Below are 22624 nucleotides of genomic sequence, written 5' to 3'. Positions count from 1 at the left end.
TGATTTTGCGATGCAATTTACACCAGGTTGGCCATGCACGCATTCTGTAATTATTTCAACTGCCAATACGTATTGGAAAATGTGGACTCAAATGTGAGACAAATTACTAGAATTATCTTACAAAATTTTCATTTAAAGAGTGGTCTGTATGCAATACTATGTACGTTAACAGAATTCAAATACAATATAATTTCTTTTGAAGAATTTTATTCATGAATGTACAAATGCAACGATAAGTTTTAAAGGATTGTACAAGGGATGTTGCACTCAAAACTGGGTGTAAACCTATTCTAACTGCGGAAAATATCAATACTGTGAAAAGGTCAGAGGGGCCACTGGTCTCCTGTCTGTGACTTCCTCTGTCTCTTTAGGTGACATCATTCCGGTTCGTCGGAGTGCCAGAAAGTGTCGACTTCCTCCTAAGTACATATATATACCAGTGGGTATAAGTATCACCTTCTATTTATAGTCACCAAAACGCTGCTAGCACCGACAAAAAATATACGATCAAATTAATTTCTCAAAACAAAAAAAAATAACCCAGAAGCATCTGGTTTATTGCAATCCAAATGAATAAATTGCAGAGTAAATTTGGTGTAAACAAACTTATTTTTAGCACGAACATCTTATCAATAGTTAGAGCAATGTAAGGAGTGTGCATGTAAGATGTATGGTGAAGCCGTAGATTTTGGCTTTTATTTCATCTAACATGTTAGTTAAAATCTTCTTTTCTGCGATATTGCCCATCTTCCATGTGAGAAGCAGGTAAGATTTTACATTAATCACTGATCATTAATCATTAATGGTACTGTTTCAAACAATTACAATGGTCGGGGAGGGCGTTATTTAGGTAGTTGTTTTTTTTCAAAAACTATGTTTCAATATACACCAAGTAAAATGCAAATGTAGATATGTTGAAAATGACAATGTAAAAGAGAGAGAGAGAGAGAGAGAGAGAGAGAGAGAGAGAGAGAGAGAGAGAGAGAGAGAGAGAGAGAGAGAGAGAGAATCTGTAAGGAAAAGAAAAGATATCAAATATGGAAACTTGTAACAAGCATAATACAGATTTCATGTAAAATTGGAAACCTGCTTTTGATATTTGTTGTGGAATACTATTTCATGTTCACTTGGAATTGGTGTTCACGGTTTATCATAAGGAAGGAAATGATCTGTCTAGCATTATTTTGCAACGACAGTTCCACACAGCCGGTACAATTTGGGGCGTGGCTCTGCAGTATTGTACACACTAGCCATGCGTGCATTTCTGTTGGTTTGTACGATTTTTGTAGGAATTAAAAGATATGGCCTCTTGTTTATCTGGACAGACATAAAACATTAAAGATTTGCAGTAATCATGTAGTCTCTACTGACACCCTATAAAAATGCAGAGAAATTATGCATTTGCCCTCCGCTTTGGATTTATGTGCAGATTGAAGGTCACTGTTTCCCGTTAGCTGAAATATCTACAAATGATGTTTTTTTTAATACATGTGATTTTTTTTAATTACAGTGCCAATTGTACAATTATTTTCATTTATTTGAAAAGTTTCCCTATTCAAATTTGCTAACTGCATCGTCATCTACTCCATATAAGGAATAATGTGTCTTTTTTTTAATATTTTGGTTGGAACGTGATCAAATCCAAGAAAGCCCCAAGGGCTTTATGATAGAGTTTATCACTCTCGGACCATTTATTTCAACTTCCAAGTTGCTCCCCAAACTACGTCATTTGCGCCATTGGATTAATCACAATTCAGAAGAAAGTTATAACTTTGCACCTACGGGCTGCTTGAATATAAAAAGATGTGCAGTCGTGCGTACTCGAACTATATTCGGCCTCGTTAAGAGATAGTATAGGGTTCCCAAGACTTTGACAACTAAGGGTTTGATATAAAATATTTTATGATTATGAGAGAATTCTAATTTAAACCTATGGGACAAAAAAATGACCTTTTTAAAAAAATCTCAGACTCAAAAGGAATAGATTGTTGAGATTGGGGACTATTGCTGAAATTAACTCGTATAATAGCTTTCTGAGCCATAGGCTACGTACACTGTTCTACACTGAATTTTGTTCGCATGTAATTTTGAAGCCCAACATACGTCATCACGGCACCGGATGTTTTCCGTGTGGATAATGACGTCACGGTTTGTGTGGATTTGAGGGATGTGGATGATGTACTTATGCAGCTGTCTTTACAACAGTACCCCAATAGAGAGAGCACGTATCACAGTGTCGGCTTCAGTGGATCCAGAGGTGGCTCAATTAATTGATTATATGGAATAGATAAACTTCCATTTATTATCATGTAAATAGGAGATAGGTCAAATTATTTTGAATACTTTAGGATATTTACATTCAAGCTAACAACTTTACAAGCTAGAGACCAAATATAGAGATGTGCCAAAGTTTATTGTTATACTTTCATGTTAAATACTGAAATCTGATTGGTTAAGACGCAGTTAATAATATTTACTGTTACCCTCAGCGTTAGCAACGCACTTGGCAACGGGTAACATTAACAAATGTTACATGCGCGAAAATTATGCGCGTACGGTTCGCTGTAGAATTCACGTTATTCCTATATAAAAGCAGTAAAATTTTCTTAAAAATTTTAAAAAAGACATTCAGTATAACAAAATAAATAGTGCCTGTTTGGGAGGATAACAGTTGAAATTGACACCCCTCGAAAACCATTGTCAACCTCCGCTTTGCGTCGGTTGACAATGGTTTTCTCGGGGTGTCAATTTCAACTGTTACCCTCCCAAACAGGCACTATTTATATATGAGCACAGGTTCTAAAGCATGTAATATTCTCGTCCTTAATTTGTTAAGATGACACTTTGATTCTCCGAAAGGGAAGAATTTTTAAAAGTATATTAATATAATGATTTTTTTTCCTTTATTCATGTGGAATAAAGAGGTTGAGATCATTGAAGACAAAAATAGAAATAACGTAAATCAATGATGTATGCACTTTTCCAGCATTCCAGCATCAGTTATACTTCTATGAACCAAGAAAGACTCGATTTCGTTGATTAATTAAAATAACTCTCATTTTACTATAAAGTGTAAAAAAAAATGTATCATTCGTATTTTGGTTTTTTTTTTGGGGGGGGGGGGGGTTCTTTTTTATTGCAAACGAATTTGTTTGATGAACATGCATTAACTCACTGTTTAATAAAAAAAAATCCGCGTCAATATGTTATTTGTATATTTCTACATTATGTATTTAAACAAAAAATAATTCAACTCATTATCTGTCGCAACTCAATTCACTCATACAGTTTCTGATATGTTTTAAAAGGTATAAATAACGTAACCCTAAGAATCGACAGCACCAAGCTTGGTGGCCATAGTGATGACGTAGAGCACGCGTATCTTGTGGCGACCTCTAGCGACCCTCGAATGGTCCTTTCCAAAGAGTCAGTGGTGCTTATAAGCAGAGAGTCTGGGTTCATTTTCATTCAGACGGACAAACCAATTTACACACCTGACCAAGAAAGTATGGACAAATTACAAATAGAGTCATAATTTTATCTCAATATGTTTAAGTCGTTTTTTTTAAAAAAGGTGCCTTAGGTTTTTGTAAAGTTGCACATTGATTACAATACAAATTAATTTTTAATTTTTATATACTTTGTAGTTAAGATTCGAGTAATTCCAATGAATGAGGATCGCTTGCCTAGTTCAAAACCTGTTCTGATAGACGTAAAGGTATTTTTGTTGTTAATCTTGTGTTAGACAACTAGGAACGATGTTTTGCATTACAAATATATGTACATTAATACTAACGTAAATTCTTCGTTTTGTGTTGAAGAATCCCCAAGGTATCATAGTACAGCGATGGAACTCCACGTGGTCCCGGCGTTTCGTTGCCCATACGTTTGAGTTACCGGACATTCCATTCATTGGAAACAATTGGACCGTGGAAGCATCATATGCCGATAATGTAACTTAAGATAAATTTGAAATAAAATAGAAACAAAGTTTTACAAACACCTTACAACGCAGTATGTTATGAATATTATATAAATTCACATCGTATCATCTACAACTTACAGTAATGATAAGCAAAAATAATGTTATATCAAATACAACTACTAGTATCAGCATATTGACCTGTATTTCAGACCGCGGTAAAGACGAAGACTGTTTTTGAAGTAAAAGAATATGGTAACGATTAATTGTATACTTTGTCGTAATATAAACTTCTAAATGTCCTGTTTTATGTTTTCCGTATATTAGTGATATTTTCCCTCGTATTTCAGTGCTGCCACGCTTCTCGGTTGAAATTGACGTTGGAAGTACAGAAATCATTTTACCAACAACTGATAAATTCGTTATAACCGTAAAATCAAAGTAAATATGCAGCATGTGTACATATGTGTACCTTTAATAGCGCATCTTTCATTTAGACACGATGAAAAGTGATATCGTCACACTTATTATATATTTTTGTTCTATGCAGATATGTCTATGGTAAGATGGTCCGGGGGCAGGCGTTTGTTTCCCTCGGGGTACAAGTGGATGGACGTTATGAGCTATGCCAGTTCAGACTAAACGAAATGGTAACGTAGATAAAATGTTTAATGCTGTTACTTCAAAAAAGGAGAGATATAAATGTACATATTTCTATAATTGCAAAAAAAGAGCATTGTCTTTCACCTTTTCCCATTTTCTAGTTATCATCTGGACAAGCTGTTTTTAACGTTAGCATGGATGACGTTTCCCAAAGTTTGCACCAGTACTGGTTTCCTGATGGGGCTAGGTTACATATCGAAGCGGAAGTGATGGACCAAGCGTCGGGGCATAAAGAGAAAGCTTTTGATTGGTCGATTGCTTTTGCACTGCGACCAATTAGAATCGCTGTTGATGAGACAAGATTTTACTTTAAGCCCGGTCTAAATCATGAACTGCATGTAAGTTTCCTGGAAACTCGAACTAGATTTTTTTCCTATTGAGGAGCTGTACAAAATAAATTACTACTTCTTTGCACACAGATACAAACAATCTGGGTCAACCGTCATGAGGCCAAACGTATTCCATTTTCATTGGCCATTACAACAACTTCAAGATATGGTATATCCGAGGAGAGTCCCTTGCATCGACTACAGACAGACGATACCGGCCGATTTACTTACAATCTCAGCACGAGGGCGCTAGACGATAGAATACAGTTCAGAGTATTCTTAATATTACTTACATATATGATAGTTTATTTATTAATAATCATTTTAAAAAAGAAAATATATGTTATAGGTTTTACCCTCTTTGTCCACAGATACAAACAACAGATTTACGGTTTCTGCCTACCCAACAAGCGAGTTTAACCGTAGACATTTCGGCCATGAGAACCACGTCCCGAGCGTTCATTGGTATACAAGCTACAAAGGTGATGAATTCATAGATACTAGCAAATAAATTCAACTCAGTGACTTATAAAACATATACACTCATACAAGAATCTGCGTTACCGTAAACTACTTCATTTCCTTTCGCTTTTTCTAAACACTTGCATATACATCTTGTCTTTTAGAATGGGGACAATATTCAAGTGAACCTCTTCACGAGTGAAACTTACTCCAGTAACATCACTTGCATGGTAAAGTACCTTCCATAAGTACATGAACGTAGATCAGCCCTCTTTACTATATTTTTGTTGCACTTTCTTGCTCTCTAACTCTTGTCCTGTGGTTTTCTAGGTGTTGGCGCAGGGCAAGATACTGTCGTCTGCTTCAGTCACAGTACACGGTGGCAGACACGCTGTCATCATTCCGATTCAATCTGCCATGGCTCCAAAGTGCAGATTACTTGCATATTTTATTAAGCAAACGTCAACTGGGGAAGAAATTGTCTCAGATTCTGTGGAATTGAACGTTGAAGCCATGTGTAAAACTAAAGATGTAAAGCAAAAGATTTTGCATTAGTCCAGAAAGAAGATTAGAATTTCTTTCCGATTTTGCATTGATTTTGTTAAATCATATTCCGATTTTATTTGGTCAAAGTTTGAATGCAGGTGTTTTCTATTTTGCTAGCTGACCACGAATGTGGACGATGACACAGTCCTTCCTGGGGGGTCCTCTATTCTTAGAGTGTCAGGCGCTCCGGGGTCCACTGTGGGGTTTGTGGCCGTGGACAAAGCTGTGTATCTATTAAACAACAAGGGGCTCCTGACCAAAAACTTGGTACAAAATGGCTCATTTACAAAAATCAACGACAGGTCAAATTTCTATGGCTTTTTGTGCAATAATTAAATCATTACATGATATTTTGTGGTTATTAAACAGCTTTTTGAAGAGTACTTCAAACATCATACAGGCTGTGGAAATGGGGGAGGTCGCAGCTCTAATCAAATATTTCAGGTATGCCTCGGGGACATTGCTTTTCAATAAACGATGTTTTTCTGTTTAACTTTTAATCGCTTTTGACTAATTTGCAGGATTCTGGGTTAACTGTTATTTCTAACACCAACATCCGGGTATCACGGCGAGATGACACGGGGTGTAACCGAATATCTAGAAAAAGGCGTTCTTCCGGTACTCTGTTTTACTGACTCTAATGATTTCTTCAAAATTACTACTTTTGGCCAAATGTGTATAACAGTTTAATTATTACAGATGAGTTGACAAGAATAATCGACAACCATCCCTGCTGTGTAGCGGGTGATCTGTTCGGACGAAACGTTACAGAAGAAGGAGAGTGTTTTGAAGAAGGAAAGAGCGTCTTCAATTTGACCGGAAGTACAGGGTGCTCCAAAGTTTTTTACAAATGCTGTAAACGCTATCTTCCATACGGACCTCAATACTCAGGTTGTCGATTCAAAATTCATAAAATGTCCGTAAAAGATTTTAACCGAATATGTCAGTTGAAATTATTACTGTCATATTTTTTCATCTAAGGAAGGACTGGAAATGAGGGGGCAAGAGAATATACGTTCCGAGACATTGATACTTCACCACAACTACAAATGAGGTCCTATTTCCCAGAATCTTGGCTATTTGAGGAGGCCATTTTGGAGTACGTGTCAACAAGTGTACAGTGTATTAAGCATACACGGGCATTGTTACTCTTATGTACTGTTATTCATTATTCGTTGGCCCCTGTTCCTGGATTTAGTATTTTCTAATATATCTTGTATAAATATTTTTAGATCAATGTACATCATTAATATGATTTTGGTTTGTTGTTTTTTTTTAATATAAACTGATTTAAATGATTATTCAAATGCATAGTTGTTACATGAACGTTTTGTAATTTAAAGACATAATGCAACATAAATCTTTAACAATCATTTTCTATCGAACCGAAAACATAATAAAGTTAACCGTTCGATTATATTGTAGCTCGAATGGTAACCACTCGGAGTTCCTGCATGTGCCCCATTCTATCACAACTCACGTGATACAGGCAGTGTCCTTGTCGTCTGCTGATGGTCTCTGTATAGCAGACAGCGCAGAAATTCTGGTGTACCAAGATTTCTTTGTAGATGTGGATCTTCCATACAGCATTGTCAGAATGGAACAAACGGAGATTCGCGCCACCATATACAACTATCGAAACACCACACTACCGGTAAGCCAGTTAAAGAAAGAACTCATATTGCATATACTTCTTGAAATGTTTGAGTGTCGTTTATTTTCATCTTTTTTACGTAAAATTTAGTGTCGCATCTACATGAATACAATGGAAGCGATCTGTTCATCTAAAACCAGTACAATATCCGTCAGAGTAAATCCAAATGACGCAGAAACAGTGAGATTCCCCATAGTTCCTTTGCGCGCCGGGAAACATCCAATAGAAATCGTCGTTAGATCCGTCGGCGTAGGTGATTGGGTCCGCAAAATGGTCAATGTGATCGTAAGTATAGCGGACAGTTTAAAAACATACGTTTATTACTGCACTACGTCGTACGTGTATTTGTTACTGAACTTATTTCTCGAACAGAACGAGGGTAAAGAAGAAAGGAAGACTGTTTCATTTTGGGTTGATCCCCATATGCAGAAAGGGAGGCAGAATTCGAGGGGTGATCTGCGGGTCAATAGTAAGTCAGTGGTGGCTTGGGTTTAGGCAATTTTAACAGGAGTGAATGATTTTTTGTAGCGGCTGTTTGCGTTTTAATGATTGATTTTGCAATTCTTTCCACTACGTATAAACATTTCCACATTTGCAATCGCCTGTTACATGTAGGTTGTTTTCTTCCTAAATCTCGCTAATATTGTAGTATCGCATCCACAAACGACCCTCGGACTTCAGGAGACTGACGTTGATCTTGTCCTTCCCGAAGAAACCATTCCCGGAACTGAGCAATGCCAGGCGGCCGCTACGGGTACATGAGGTCCAAACAGTCCATCTCGAGACATCTGAATTTTCGAATTTGAACACAATCATTTATACTACCAATTTTCTTTCTATCTTTTTTTTCTTCAAAGGTAACATTATGGATTCGGTTGTACTGACCGTCATTGACGACGTGGATCAAATGTTAAATCGAATTCCACACGGATGTGGAGAGCAGACGATGATCATTTTGGCGCCAATTGTGTACGCTCTGAAATATCTACACGGAACGAACCAAATTCAAGATGTCCACAAACAGCGTGGCCAGCGCCTGTTAAGTAGAGGTTAGTGTTATTCATGCATGGAATGAATTAGTTTCCCCTTAGTAATTTCAGTGAAATAATACTTTATTTTTACAATAAGGCTAAAATAATTTAACTTTTTACAAGGCATTCAGAAGTTACTCCGTTTTAGAAAAACTGACGGATCATTTGGAATATGGCCCCATAAACCATCAAGTACGTGGTATGTGCGTATTTGTACAAATTTACCAAAAAATCATTTGATTTATACATAAGTATATAATTTTTCAAAGTTGTCTACCTACAAATTTATTTTTTGATGTTTGACATACTGTAGGTTGACCGCATTCGTGCTCAGGGTGCTTTGTGAAGCTCAGAAATACCACCACGTAGATGAGCAGATTATGTGCTCCGGGGTCCGGTATATCCTGTCCAAGCAGCGACCGGACGGTGCGTTCGATGATGAGTCTCCTATTTATCACAAGGAGATGCTGGTATGTTCAAGGCCCATCGTATGCTTTACCATTTCAAATACAAAAGTGTGCGGTTCGATTGGAATCTATACTTTGAACAATAATTTTTTTTCTCTTGAAATTGCTCATTTTTGATGCATTGTTTTCTAGTCCACATTCCGGAATAAATCAAAAAAAGAATAAAATGGAGATATTTGATAGGATAACATAAACTTTTTCAACGTCAAACCACGGGCGCGGACATCCCCATCCCCACCCCGAATTTAGACGCCCGGGTAATTACGCTTTCTTATAGATATTCCTTTTAGGTCATGTACACAACATGTTCCATATTAAATATCTGAAAATTGATTGAAACTAAACGATTTATTTAAAACAACCCCAACCTTTATATGCGGCGGGGGGGGGGGGGGGGTACATTAATCGTTCATTTTTTCGTTTATTTTTATATATTTAAAATGGGACATGCTGTCTACACGACTTTAAAGGAATTTATATTTTGAAAAAGTCAACTACCCCGGGGTTAAAATCAGGGTGGGGGGCACGGTCCTATACTCCAGCATCTGTGCGTCAAACTGGTACAGTGTATAAATGTAATTGTAGGGAGGCAATGTGGGTGATATCTCAAGGACTGCCTACATTTTAATTTCCATCAAGGAATGTGCTTGTAAACCAGTGGTAGGTATTTTTAAATTCACAATAATCTGAAATTTTTTTTAACAAATATTGGATAAAAATTTAAAATGTCATATATTATAGAGTAGATACTTTAAGATAATTTGCATTTATGTATTTTAGCCAGGGTTTTTTTCGGAGCATTTCACGGGTCTACCTTTTTATTTATTCTCTCAACTATCATACAACGTGTTTATTGTTAACCTTGAATCAAAATAAATATTCATTAAGGTAAACACCATTGATCGCATTATGCATCGATAAGCTCGCATAAATTATACATGTAGATATTTAAACCTGGAATTCCCACGGTATTTAATTTTCATTCATGGTGCAAATCCTAAGACTATTTTTTTCCTCCTCCCGCTAATTTTCTCAGGAAGCTGTCTTGGACATACAGAGAGCCGTGAGTTACCTGGAGACGAATCTATTTTACGCCAGGAGACCTTACTCCCTCGCCATAACTACATATGCCCTCGCCCTGTCAAACAGTAACAGAGTGCGCACGGCCAACCAACTATTGAAACTGCAGGCAAAGAACAAATTATTTGCTTCCACTGGATTTAATGGTAGCTCTCTATGTTCTTTTAGACATTCATTTGTCTGAAATGATTGCATGGTAACTAAAGGAATGTAAGGTTTAGATCAGGTGTGTTATTAAAAGCTCTCCTTACTATATAGATATACATTGCAACTTTATTCAAGCACGAGAAAATGACAAGTTCCAATATACGATAAGGGGTCTATCAAGAAGTATGTTCAACGCGATAAGAGGGCCTACTTAACTTGGCACCGCCTCTTTACAGTTACCTTTTAATCTTGAAAGTTTTCTTTGGCTTTTAAAGTTAGTACATCTGTTCATATAGCCGTGATCGTATAGTGGTTAGTACTTCGCGTTGTGGCAGCGACAACCCAGGTTCGAATCCTGGTCACGGCAGTGGCTGTGCAGTCGCTGTTACGGCAGAACAGTATTTTTTTTTTAACAGAGAGGAGATACTTTTGTTTTTGACAGAATGTTTTATATGCTTTAAAATTTAACCCAGTGTACATTTTTTTAAATCCACGGTTAAAGCTGAACACCGCTCGTAAATAGGCACTATCCGCCATATTTCTCTTTCATCACTGATTTCCCTACAACCCCTATATAAGGCACGGACGGCTAAACAGTCCAAAGTACTTCGCTGTAGAGGCCTCACCTGTGTGGACGTACACCTTGACTCGCCGTGTTACTCGGTCGCGATGAAATTATCAAATTTTACGCATTTTTTTTTCAAGCCAGGAGAATACTAATATCAAATAAGTTGGTCAATGCATTATTTACAAACAGAATATGCACATAGAATAAGAAATAAATGCATAAAATCGAAAGACCACGAAAGGAATACCATACGTCGGCCACGAGTTTCAGGTGTGCAATTGGGTGTAACGGAATCGAAGTTTATATACCAGGTATCTGTGTGACGGTGCCTATTTACGAGCGGTGTTCAGCTTTAATTCAGTTGCATGCAATACTCACTGTTAAAGTGGTGCGCTCTGAGAGAGAGAGAGAGAGAGAGAGAGAGAGAGAGAGAGAGAGAGAGAGAGAGAGAGAGAGAGAGAGAGAGAGAGAGAGGTTTATCAATCTTATTAGTGAGTTAAATTGTAAGTGATTTAGAAGAGTAATATTGTTATATGTCTAACTTCATATACTTCCAGGTTATAGGTACTGGGAGGAGGAAATTGAGAGTGTTGGTGAAACGTCTCCATGGTACCGCAGAAACTCTCCCGCCATCAATGTGGAAGTGACGTCATATGCTCTTCTTGCCCAATTACAGTTAAATGACTTAGACTACAGTAAAAACATTGTAGAGTGGTTGCTTGACAAACGGCAATCGTCCAAGGAATTCGTCTCTACCCAGGTGAACCTGCAGATTAAGACACTGAAGTGACAGTTATTTTCGCAAGAGTATACCCATCTGTCACTATAGTCTGTCCCAAGATATTTATGCAGCACATTTGGACGATTTTTAATAAAAATACACTTACTTGTGAAAGAAGTGCAATTGAAATAGTTGAAAGGGATATTTTCCAAGATAATTTCATTGACACATTATCATGTTTCACTCGGGAAATTCACAGGAACGAAAACAGATTCCTTACGGAGATTTATAATGGGGAATGTTTACATCTTTTCTCCATTCGGAATACACTCGGAATACATCGCGCTATATTTCAACGTTATCATCCGGGCTTGCTGCAATACAAAATCTCCGTAGACATCACATTTTTTAGCATTGTATTGAAACCTGATAAGCTAACAGGGGCGTTTTGAATGAGAAGTCTTGGAAATTTTTCATACTTTTGATTAAACATCGTTTGAATCCTGAGGTATTTATAAATATCAAGCAATTAAGCCAAATGTGAATCCAAAATATTTTGGGACAGAGTTATAATATAGCTTTGTTTAGAAGAGGGTGTATTCCTTCTTTTTATTTGAAGGGATGGTGAATTTCGTTGGATTCAACGTTTGTAGACAAAAACAGATCTTGTTGTTAAAGTGTTACCTTGGTCTGTTATACAATATATTATAAGATATTGTGTTTCAGGACACCGTGGTGGCTCTCCATGCTCTCTCCGTGTACAATATCCGGACCTTTGCCCGCGACATCAACCTCAACATCTCCCTCTCTAGCTCCACCAACGCACAGTTCCAACGGCAACTCGTGTTGACACAGGGGGACGCGGCGGTCCAGAAGTCCGTCGACAATGTACGTATTCCGGTATCTATACAAATACAAGGTACACAATCTACATAGCTATGGAAAATATACAATATAATGTACATGGCCTGGTATGTATACAGTGTGTGTACCTAAATATACGTATGTGCAATGTTACATGTCTTATTATAAAAAATTGTTTTAAGAAGTCTCGTTAGAGTTGTTGTCTGTACACTGGAAAGAAATGTTGTTTTTGACTAATAGGTTCCGGTTAATGGCAAATTGGGCGTGGTCTCCCGTGGGAGTGGAGTCGCCAGGATGGACGTTGATGTTCGGTATAACGTTAACGTGACGGAAAACGACTTGTGTAAATTCATCGTGGAGGTGTTCGACAAACCAGTCAAGTTAGACCGACTGCGGGAACAGGGCTTCACTCCTGAGGAGTCAGTATTCAAATCTGTTTCTATAATTAAACATACGTACACCCTGATTTTGTCACAAAATGATTCAATTTTTGTAATCAATGATCATTACATGGTTTTGTTATTACTATGCACAATGTCATTCTAACCAGTTTCAGTTTCAGTAAATATGCATGATCGAAGGAAGAGTGTAAGGTATGCGTTTTGTATTTGGTCAGCCTTCATTGTGATGTCTGTGGATATTGTACGCCGATTGATCCCGATTCGTTCCCGGAAGTTTCCGACAAATATAGCGTTCCGGACTTGGCTCCTAGAATTCGGGGATTGTCCAACCACCGCTCCCGGAGATATACCGTCGGACAACAGACAAGCAAACGAATGGTCTGTCTGGAAATCTGCGTCAGGTGAATTATAGTTTGTACAAATTCTAGTATGCAAGTGGAATATGTCATTTTTAGTAATAATTTTAAATTTAATTTAAACACGGTTGTATGTTGTAATAGTAAAATTTCAATTTTTTCTCAATTACAATTTTAAACATTTACATCAAATATTCTACATACTTTTTCTGTAGTTACTTAGGATTTCGACAGCTAGACATGCCCGTGGTTGATGTCGGGCTACCGACAGGGTTTCGGGTCGTCCAGGGCGATCTGGATAAGGTATGAAGTATAGTTTCTCTTGGGGTAATTCTCATTATTTTGAAAGAATTTGCATTGTTCGTTAATTCTCATTTTTAGAAATAAAACTTTAATTTTTCCAGTTAAAATCAAGCGGAATTGCAGACAATTACGAGGTGTCCAAGAGATCCGTCACGCTCTATCTAGATAATGTAAGATTTCACCAGAGGAAGAAGATTTTCATGACGTGTTATTTCTTAACATTATGCATGCTCATTGCACGACTGATTTTATTGTGTTTTTGTTTGTTTTAATGTTGTTCCGGTGTAGATACCCAGTATGGATGACCTTTGTCTTCAGTTCCGTGTGGTCAAAGAATTCGATGTCGAGAACTTACAGTCCGCTAAAATAGAAGTTTATGACTACTATCAAGAAGGTGCTCTCTCTCTCTCTCTCTCTCTCTCTCTCTCTCTCTCTCTCTCTCTCTCTCTCTCTCCACTAATATACATTATATAGTTATTAAACAATACATTTGTTATCAACACAGATGAAAGATGTGTAAAGTTTTACAGTCTTATATACGAAGTGGCGGAACTAGATATCTTTTGCAGTAAGGGTAACTGCACTTGTATTGAAGGTATGTATAACAGGTTTTTGATCAAGAATAAGATTTCGCTTTCAAATAAACCGATTTATAATCTTGTATTATTGCATTATTTAGATTCGTGTGCAGAATCATGGGATGCTAAACTACGGTACAACCAAATCTCCAGGACACAGCTCTACCAACGGACGTGTAATCTGTATGATTACGGTCAGTGCCATAGTTTTTAGCTAATTAATATAAAGTTCGATATCCAAATGTTAGATTCAAGTATAAAACTAACATAGCCTTGGTATTGTGTTACTGCAGTGGTCCGGGTAGAAGTGACCAATGTTGTAGCGTCCGGAAATCACCTGGTGTTCTCAGCCACTGTCAGATCGGTCATCAAACCAGGTAAAGAGAACCGGAAGCAGCGATCGCGTATGACGTAAAACCGTTATATTAATCATTGTATTTTGTCCGCTAGTTATGCTATTATTATAATAACCTTTGATACAGGAAGATATTGAGGAATATTAATTGCTTTTCTTTCAGGAAAGGGCAATATCCAGGTGAATGATGAAATCGAATTTTGGGTTAATATCCGATGTGAAACAGATTTCGAAGTAGATCATTATTTTTTCGTATATGGCAAGAAAAGCATTGTTTACACCGATCAGAGGGGCCATCTAAGGTAAGCTTACCTGATGCCGAAATCATTGGATAAAATATTTTTTTAATTACAACGGTCGTTGTCTTTTGTTTTGTTTTGTTTTTGGCCACATATAATTTTCTGTATTGATAAAGGGTCGTCAAAATATGATGATGACAGGGAAATCTAAAGTTTTATTGCCAATTTAGATCTAGAGCCAATTAGATGTTGCGTTATATACAGTGAAGTCGCCAATTCCGGGTCACGTCAGACTGTTTCTGATATGTTTTGCAAAGCTGTTCTATTTAAATTTTATACTATATGTATATTAAAAGTACATTTTGTGAGTTATTAAGCATTCATTTTGTTTTTGAAAATAAATTCCCGGAAACAATATTTACAGAGGCATTTCAACAAGGCATGGTTTCCCCACTTTCGAATCATTTTCTCCATTTTGGGTCATGTGACTTCAAAGTGTCAGTAATGTCGGGTAATCATCTCAGAACACAATTTTTATAAATTTGCAGCATATAATTAATAATACCGATCAGAAAATATATTTACAACTACTGATACTTATTAATAAGCAACAGGGACCAATTTCTAAATGTATATGACAGTCTTGATTCGGAATGAAATGATCGTCATTATGTCATCATTTATACCTTAATATGAAACGCGACGTCTAATTGGCTCTAGACAATCACGTGCCAGGATAGTAAAACTACAGATTTCCCTGCCATCATCTAATTTTTTTTCATTATATCCCACCCCCTCTAAAAATCCATTCCATGCTTATAAAAAATGGATGAACATACGATGTAATTTAATGATAAATATTATTAAAAATCGTTTAAATAATTTAAATCCTTTTTACAACAGAAAACTGTCATAGAAAGTAACCGGTAAACATTAACTACGTTACTGCTTAACTAAAATTGAAAAACCAACATTGAGTTTTATTGCCATAAACTGATATTATATAATAACAATCCTAATACAATGTATATACCGGTAAGCTTTAAAAGTGAACATTTTTCTTTATTCGTACTCTTCTTTTTATTGAGTTTAAAATAATTTAATAAAATGGCAACGGCTGTCAAACCTTCTTAATTTTTCGCATTGGCTGTTTAAAACGTGCTTTTATTTACATTAATTTTATTTGCAGATATCGGTACTATTTACAAGGAGAAACTGCTATTTTTAAGGATTACACAAGAACTGAATATGGCAGCAGTTCAGTTCTGCGCTACTGGGGTCGATATTTGTGGCGTCTGGAGCGCTACATCAGGACTAGAGGTTGTTAGTAACACAGTAGTGGCGCTAAAAGCAGAATGTATGTCCACTGTTGAACTTGATAAAATAAGATTTTCTTTCATAAAATTGTGTTTTCTGTATGAAATAAATAATACATTGTAATAAGTTTTTGTGTTTTAATCAATAACATTTTATTCTATAAATGAAATAGACCAATGAGAAACAACAATAACAAAATAGTACTATTCACATCACATTAACAAGTTTGGCATCACATGGTAATCCATGTTTGGCATTACACGGTGATTTATTATTGGCATCGATTTGTTGCACTGCATCCTGATAAAGCACTAGTCCAAACGGTTACCATGGACGCCATGGTCCGGCTGAACTTCCGCTGTCGGAGGAAGAGGAAGTCGCCACACAGTCACTAAGGTTGATGTCCTCCAAGGCGGGGAAGTCGGGGATAACACGGAGTCTCTTCTTCGCCATGGGAGTGGAAGTGTGGAGAGGAACACCGAAGTCGGAGTGGAATGGAGAACAAGGCGGCTGGTAGTCACACGGCATGCGCTCGGTGTAGGCGGGGTTGAGTTCAGCACGGCGGACGTCAAGCGGTGCGGTGTAGAAGTCCATATAGATGTTGTGGTCTTGGTAGAGAGCCTCGGCACACTTCGGCTGTACGGAAACTGGCACTTCCTGAACACCTTCGCTGCATGGGACATTGCTGGGATGCAGGGGCTTTCCTGATGCGGAGGGGGAGGAACTGTCATCGTGCACACTGACTTCGAACGCCTGGTTGATGTAACCCGTCTGTTGGTTGGTGGAGGCAAGATGAGAGAGGGACACTGTCAGGTGATTGATGAGGTTGGTTTTGGTGACGACATCAATTCCTCGCTCGAATCGGAGACACTGTAGAACCTCGCCGATACAGCGACTGTAGCCCTCGCGGTACCTGTCGTCTGCTTCCTCCGTACCTGTCAATCAATAAGAGAAATCATTAAAACGCTACATCTTTTCAGAAGAATAAAGAATTAAAATGTTGAACATTAAATAATAAAATTTTGATTAGGAAAAAGTGTTATTGAAGAGGCCTTAATTGAGCTTACCTTGCTTGCTATCTTTGGCGTTCATGGCGTACAGATGATTGACAGCCATCTCCAGTATGTCCGCCTTCTCAAGCCGGGGATACTTTTTCTCCTGAAATTACAAATAACACAGTTTATATATGTGATGCAGCCTAATTTTGGAAATGTAAATATCGCAATTAATGATCTTTGTTTTAATTCACCCTGAAGTTTAAAAAGGGGAGAAGTTAAGCTTGTTTTCTGACTTACATCTTTGCCTGTAGCTCTGAACACCAAACACTTGAGCTGTCCTAGACATTTGTTGATTCTCTCCCTTCTCTTCCTCTCAGTCTGGGGTTTGTTGTTTATCTGAAAAGAAAAAAAAAACAATTAAATTATAGATTACAAATGTATTTGAAAATAATAATAAATCAACGTGTATTAATAATATCACTGTAGATGTTTTCGAAAATAATTTCGAAATGGTATCAATAATAGTTTGTAATATTTACTTATGACTAGTATCATTATTAACATGCTAGTTTTCTTTTTCAATTGATAAACAGCTTTACCCAATTAATTTGAATATCAATAAAAGTTGTTACCTTTAACTTAAATTGATAAACAACTTATAAGATTTTATACCAAATAAAAACAACTGCATTTGTATTCATTTTTCTTTGAGTGATCGATACATCTTTTATTAAATTCATATTAACGAAATACCTTTCTAAGTGGAGTGTGAACTTCAGACTCTTTCTTCATTTTTTCGCTCATACCAGTTTTCTTCATTGCCCGTGAAGTCGTGATTCTCTTCTTAATTGTTGATACTGTTACTTCCTAATAGACAAAATTATAAATGACCTCCAATCACTCTTCGTCACCTAATGTAACCTATGCAAATCAGCCCCGTTGACCAATCAGAATGCTCGAAGCAGACCAAGTGACCCGTGTCGGTAATTAACTGGGGTGTGCCGATGTCCACGATGCGCCATGGGTACTAATTGTCGTGTTAATTACCGTGAAAGCAAACCCCGTGTCAATGGTCCATGTTTCTTCAATAACGATGTCTTGATCGCGTGGCTGAACAATTCTCTGGACGCCGACGTCTAATTCTTAGAACAACATTGGCGTTAGAGCGCTACCCTGTCTTATCTTTAAACTCTACTTTTGGCTTCCTATGTTTATGAGTAAATTTTCTATCAACAATTGATTTATATTAAGTATTAAAATGTTTTGTCTAAAGAATGGTTTCTATAATTTTCGTTTCTACGATTCCTTTTCATGTTAATATAATTATTATTATTAGATTGATTAGTATTTGCCTCATAACTTTAAATAAACTCAACAATAAAATTCATTTATACCAGGACACATTTTTAGATGTGTAGTTTGATTGTTTGTTTTTTTTGGTTTTTTTTTTTGAGGGGGGGGGGGGTGTTTTGGTTTTGTTTTTTTTTTTTGGTTAAAAAAAAAATGAAATATCCTAAATTGATCCTCACTAGAATTTCCGCTTTACTTAATGTAATTTAATGACTCGAAGGTATAGATGCCAATTTGTAAATAGACTAAACTGAACAAAATTTACTGTGTCATTGAGAAATGACACTTTCTTAACGATATTACGATGTTCAACGAACCGGTAATTCTACCCGACAAACCGTTACCAGTTAAATTGAACCGAAACAAATTGATATAGGGCTATCAGATAAGGTTGACATTTGGCCCTGCTGGTATGTTAAATTACAATTAGATTTATATTTAAATCAAAATCAAATTCAGGTGCCTAATTAAAATAAATACCAAGGTTATTAATTTTTACCTTCTAGTGTAAGACTTTTTAAATTAATCTTATCATATTCTGTTATATAAGTTATATTTTTAAAAAGGTGTTTTCCATCCTTAACACAATGTTTGGTAGATAATATGGACCCCCCCCCCCCCCCAATAAAAAAAACAACAACAACAACAAAAAACACCGATAAACAACACGTCCCCGAACACTGTCCCATCAAGTCTTGTGTGTCCCGTGTGACTCGGTCATTCTGTTGCTCACTGATCATTGAGCACTCAGCAACTTAGCCTTGGAGTGTCTCTTGGATTCTGTATTGCCATGTTTTGTAATATTTCAATATTTATAAACGCTCTATTAGACCTTAAAACATACATTTTTAATGACAATTAATCAACCCATTCACAAGAGTGACGATTTTCTTTGTACCTTTCCCTTCGTTTAAAAGAAATTAATATCGATCGGATTTGACAACGGACTAGAGATGTTATCTCCACCTTGTATCATTTTTTGGAAGAGAGGAATAACCAACAAAGTATTTCTTGAACTTTTTGAAACGCCTTAACCTTTTACTTAGCTGGATGAATGGCAATGGTTACTCAATATTTTAAGGTCAGACGACACGTTCCTCGAGAATCTTTTTTGTAACTCCTAGTAATAAAGAGTTCCAATAAAAATTTTTAATTTGATAATTACTTGAAAAATGATCAAAATTTACTTGTATTTTGTTATATGTCTAGATGGTCGAGTGGTTAGAACAGTGGACGCCCACTGCCAGAAGCGTATAGGTTCTAGAGGTCGTGAGTTCGGAATTTTTTCAGATCGGGAGATACAGACCTGCTAGGCCATTTTAAGCGGTATTTACTTCGTTTATAGGGGGATCTCTGTATAAGATATAGGAAAATGTTCTGAATGAAGCTGGATGGTCAACAAACTAAACATCAGATCTGCCTTCAATTTTGATTTGCATGGTTATAAATTATGTTTTAATAAAGCAAACCTCCTTATATTTAGCCTTTTAAATTTGGGTATTTCCTATATTTCATACATGGCTCTTCTTTTAAATAAGATAAATACAGTCTCAAAATGGCCACGACCATCGAACCCCCTTAAATAAATGGATTTTTCCTTCACTAAATATAGTTTATGGCCAAAAAAAATTATATTAAGGAGTTTGAGGCAGTCCCTATTTATTTTATTTGATGACCATCCAGCCTCCTCAGCTATCGATATTGTCAGTCAGTACGATACATTTATTTATCGATATTGTCAGTCAGTACGATACACTTATTTATCGATATTGTCAGTCAGTACGATGCATTTAGTTATCGATATTGTCAGTCAGTACGATGCATTTAGTTATCGATATTGTCAGTGCGATGCATTTAGTCATCGATGTGTTGTGTTGAACATATTTTATTGACTAATGCCAAAAGGATTGGACACAAGTTCCAAAAACTTAGAATGTCCTCTCCTTGTACATAATATATTACAGTGCCATACAATGCCAGTTAACATTAATAACAGTTATAGAACATGTAATGAAATACAAATAAATCATTAGTTTCAAATCTAGAATTAGAATTAGGATGGATAAGAAAGTTATGCAAATAATTTAAAAACTTAGATAAATCTACCACACTTTTGTATAAATGTATGAACTTCTTTAAATATTTTTATGTTTTCATCATAAGATAAAAATGTTGTCACCCCAAAGTAACAAATGTACATCAATTATATTCAAAAAGTTCAGTGATAAAAGATTATACATAAATGATTGTCTTAATGATGAATATTTTTCACAAACGAAGAACAAGTGATGTGCATCTTCTAAACTTCCACATGAACACATTGGGTTGGCTATTATGTTACACCGATAAAGATCACAATTGAGAACACAATTATGCCTTAATTTCGTATGAATGATATTCAAGAATCTTTTACCAAAAGAAAAATACTTAGGAGGTTTTGTATAATTGCTCTGTAGTGATTTCTTAAAAATATTTAACGAAGTAGCTTCCTTGGTATTATTATTCAGACTATTCCACTTACGAATAGTGTCAGGAAAAAATGACTTATTAAAAGCTTCTAATCTACATCTAGGCAAAGAATAGTTTGAGGAGTTTCTAGTATTATAGTTGGAAGTGACATTTCTAATTTCAGGAGTTATGTCTTTTAGATAAGAAGGAACAAGATTGTTATGAATTTTGAACATAGTAGATAATTTAAGGCGGTCTCGTCTCGTTATTAATGGTTCCCATCCTGTTTCCAAATATAGAGAATTTCTTGAGGCTATGACTGAAAGACCTGAAACTATTCTTGCTGCATAAAGTTGAACCTTTTCAAGCTTATCCATATCAAATTGGGTACATCCAGACTAAACTTCAACAGCATACTCTAGTTGTGGTCTTATAAATGATACATAGATACAGCACAGGGGCTCGTCACGAAGTTTTTTCAATCTTTTATATATACCACCTCTATACTATAAAATACAGTTTTTTAAGTAGACCAAGTTTTTTGTAAGCTTTTTTAACAATGATGTCTATGTGATTAGACCAACTTAAATTTGAAGATAACAATACTCCTAGATGCTTGTGTTGTGAAACATATTCCAAGGTACAATCATCAAACAACAAAATAGGAAATTTTTCAACATTTTTAAAACTAAAGAATACAACTTTTGTTTTTTGTGGATTAAATTCTAGAAGCCATTGCTTTGACCATTCCTTCAGTACATGAAGATCATAATTAAGATTATCTTCTATGACAGAAATATTGTTTGAACACTGTTGTAATGAACTATCATCAGCATAAAGTCTACATATTGATCTCATGTTTTCAGCCACATCATTTACATAGAGTAAAAACAATAATGGGCCAAGAAAAGAGCCCTAGGGAACACCTGCATTTATGAATTGGCTGGAAGAGAGTTTGTTTTTATACATAACCTTCTGTGTTCTATTACTTAAATAGCTAATAAACCATTCAAGAATTGGCCCAGAGACTCCATACGATTTAAGTTTATGAATTAGACCCTTATGCCAGACCCTATCGAAAGCTTTTGAAAGATCACAAAAGATCATACAGCAGTAATTACCATCATCAATACTTTTCACAATAGAATGATATGTTTCTAAAAGTTGGTAAACAGTTGAATGTCCAGGCAAAAAACCAGCCTGGTATTTATAAAATAAGTTATTGGCGTGTAAAAAATTGTATAGATGTTTAAACAAGATTCTCTCAAAAATTTTACTAATACAACTCAGCAATGACACAGGTCTGTAGTTTGATGTGATAGATGGATCATCTTTCTTAAATAAAGGAATTACATGTGCCAATTTCCAGCAGTCAGGAAAAGTCTTAGATGTTAGTGATTTGTTGAATAGAAGACACAAAGGTTTTGAAATAGTTTCTTTGCAGGATTTGAGCATTTTGTGACTTATACTGTCTGGGCCTACTGCTTTATTAACAGGTATTACTGACAAAATGTCATAAACTTCGTGTTCTTGAATGACAAGGTTTGAAAAATTGTCTGTACACTTGTGTTGCAAAATAGGTAAGTCCTTATTGTTATTATCTAAATTAGAAATTGAACTAAAGTATGTATTTAAAAGTTCAATCTTATCGTTATCTGAGAATGCAAACTTATCAGTGCCATTATTGTCTGTGTAATGCATAGGTGGTATTTCAGTTGTAGATTTGGTGTGAAAAACATCTTTCATTAACTTCCAATAGAGCTTTTGATTGTTTTTACTTGCATCACTCAAATAGGAATCAATATTATCATAACAATTTGAAATG

The 22624-nt window shown here is 36.0% G+C and overlaps 2 protein-coding genes across 2 annotated transcripts; one reads left to right on the top strand and one right to left on the bottom strand.

The window, feature by feature from the left end:
• Positions 1 to 624: 624 nt before the first annotated feature.
• Positions 625 to 16123, top strand: LOC128189825 (complement C3-like). Its single transcript, XM_052861593.1, has 39 exons — positions 625 to 765; positions 2094 to 2257; positions 3309 to 3506; positions 3648 to 3718; positions 3822 to 3953; positions 4135 to 4177; positions 4273 to 4363; positions 4473 to 4572; positions 4687 to 4923; positions 5005 to 5187; positions 5286 to 5396; positions 5541 to 5606; positions 5707 to 5907; positions 6040 to 6189; positions 6292 to 6366; positions 6444 to 6540; positions 6622 to 6813; positions 6904 to 7021; positions 7348 to 7576; positions 7667 to 7861; positions 7949 to 8045; positions 8226 to 8330; positions 8434 to 8625; positions 8731 to 8806; positions 8921 to 9077; positions 9660 to 9734; positions 10111 to 10300; positions 11427 to 11629; positions 12317 to 12478; positions 12695 to 12873; positions 13071 to 13256; positions 13427 to 13514; positions 13616 to 13684; positions 13803 to 13908; positions 14020 to 14109; positions 14194 to 14286; positions 14386 to 14469; positions 14611 to 14749; positions 15876 to 16123. The coding sequence occupies exons 1-39, from the start codon at positions 710 to 712 to the stop codon at positions 16012 to 16014; spliced, it is 5139 nt and encodes a 1712-aa protein (XP_052717553.1). The 5' UTR covers positions 625 to 709; the 3' UTR covers positions 16015 to 16123.
• Positions 16124 to 16132: 9 nt separating this feature from the next.
• Positions 16133 to 18297, bottom strand: LOC128189826 (transcription factor HES-2-like). Its single transcript, XM_052861594.1, has 4 exons — positions 17755 to 18297; positions 17299 to 17397; positions 17071 to 17161; positions 16133 to 16938 (listed from the first exon to the last, which is right to left on the bottom strand). Exons 1-4 carry the CDS (start codon positions 17818 to 17820, stop codon positions 16328 to 16330), a joined length of 867 nt encoding a protein of 288 aa, XP_052717554.1. The 5' UTR covers positions 17821 to 18297; the 3' UTR covers positions 16133 to 16327.
• Between the last annotated feature and the right edge of the window lie 4327 nt (positions 18298 to 22624).

This window comes from Crassostrea angulata, chromosome 6 (genome assembly GCF_025612915.1).
Source record: "Crassostrea angulata isolate pt1a10 chromosome 6, ASM2561291v2, whole genome shotgun sequence".
Classification (NCBI taxonomy): domain Eukaryota; kingdom Metazoa; phylum Mollusca; class Bivalvia; order Ostreida; family Ostreidae; genus Magallana; species Magallana angulata.
This window is presented reverse-complemented; position numbering and strand designations above follow the sequence as displayed.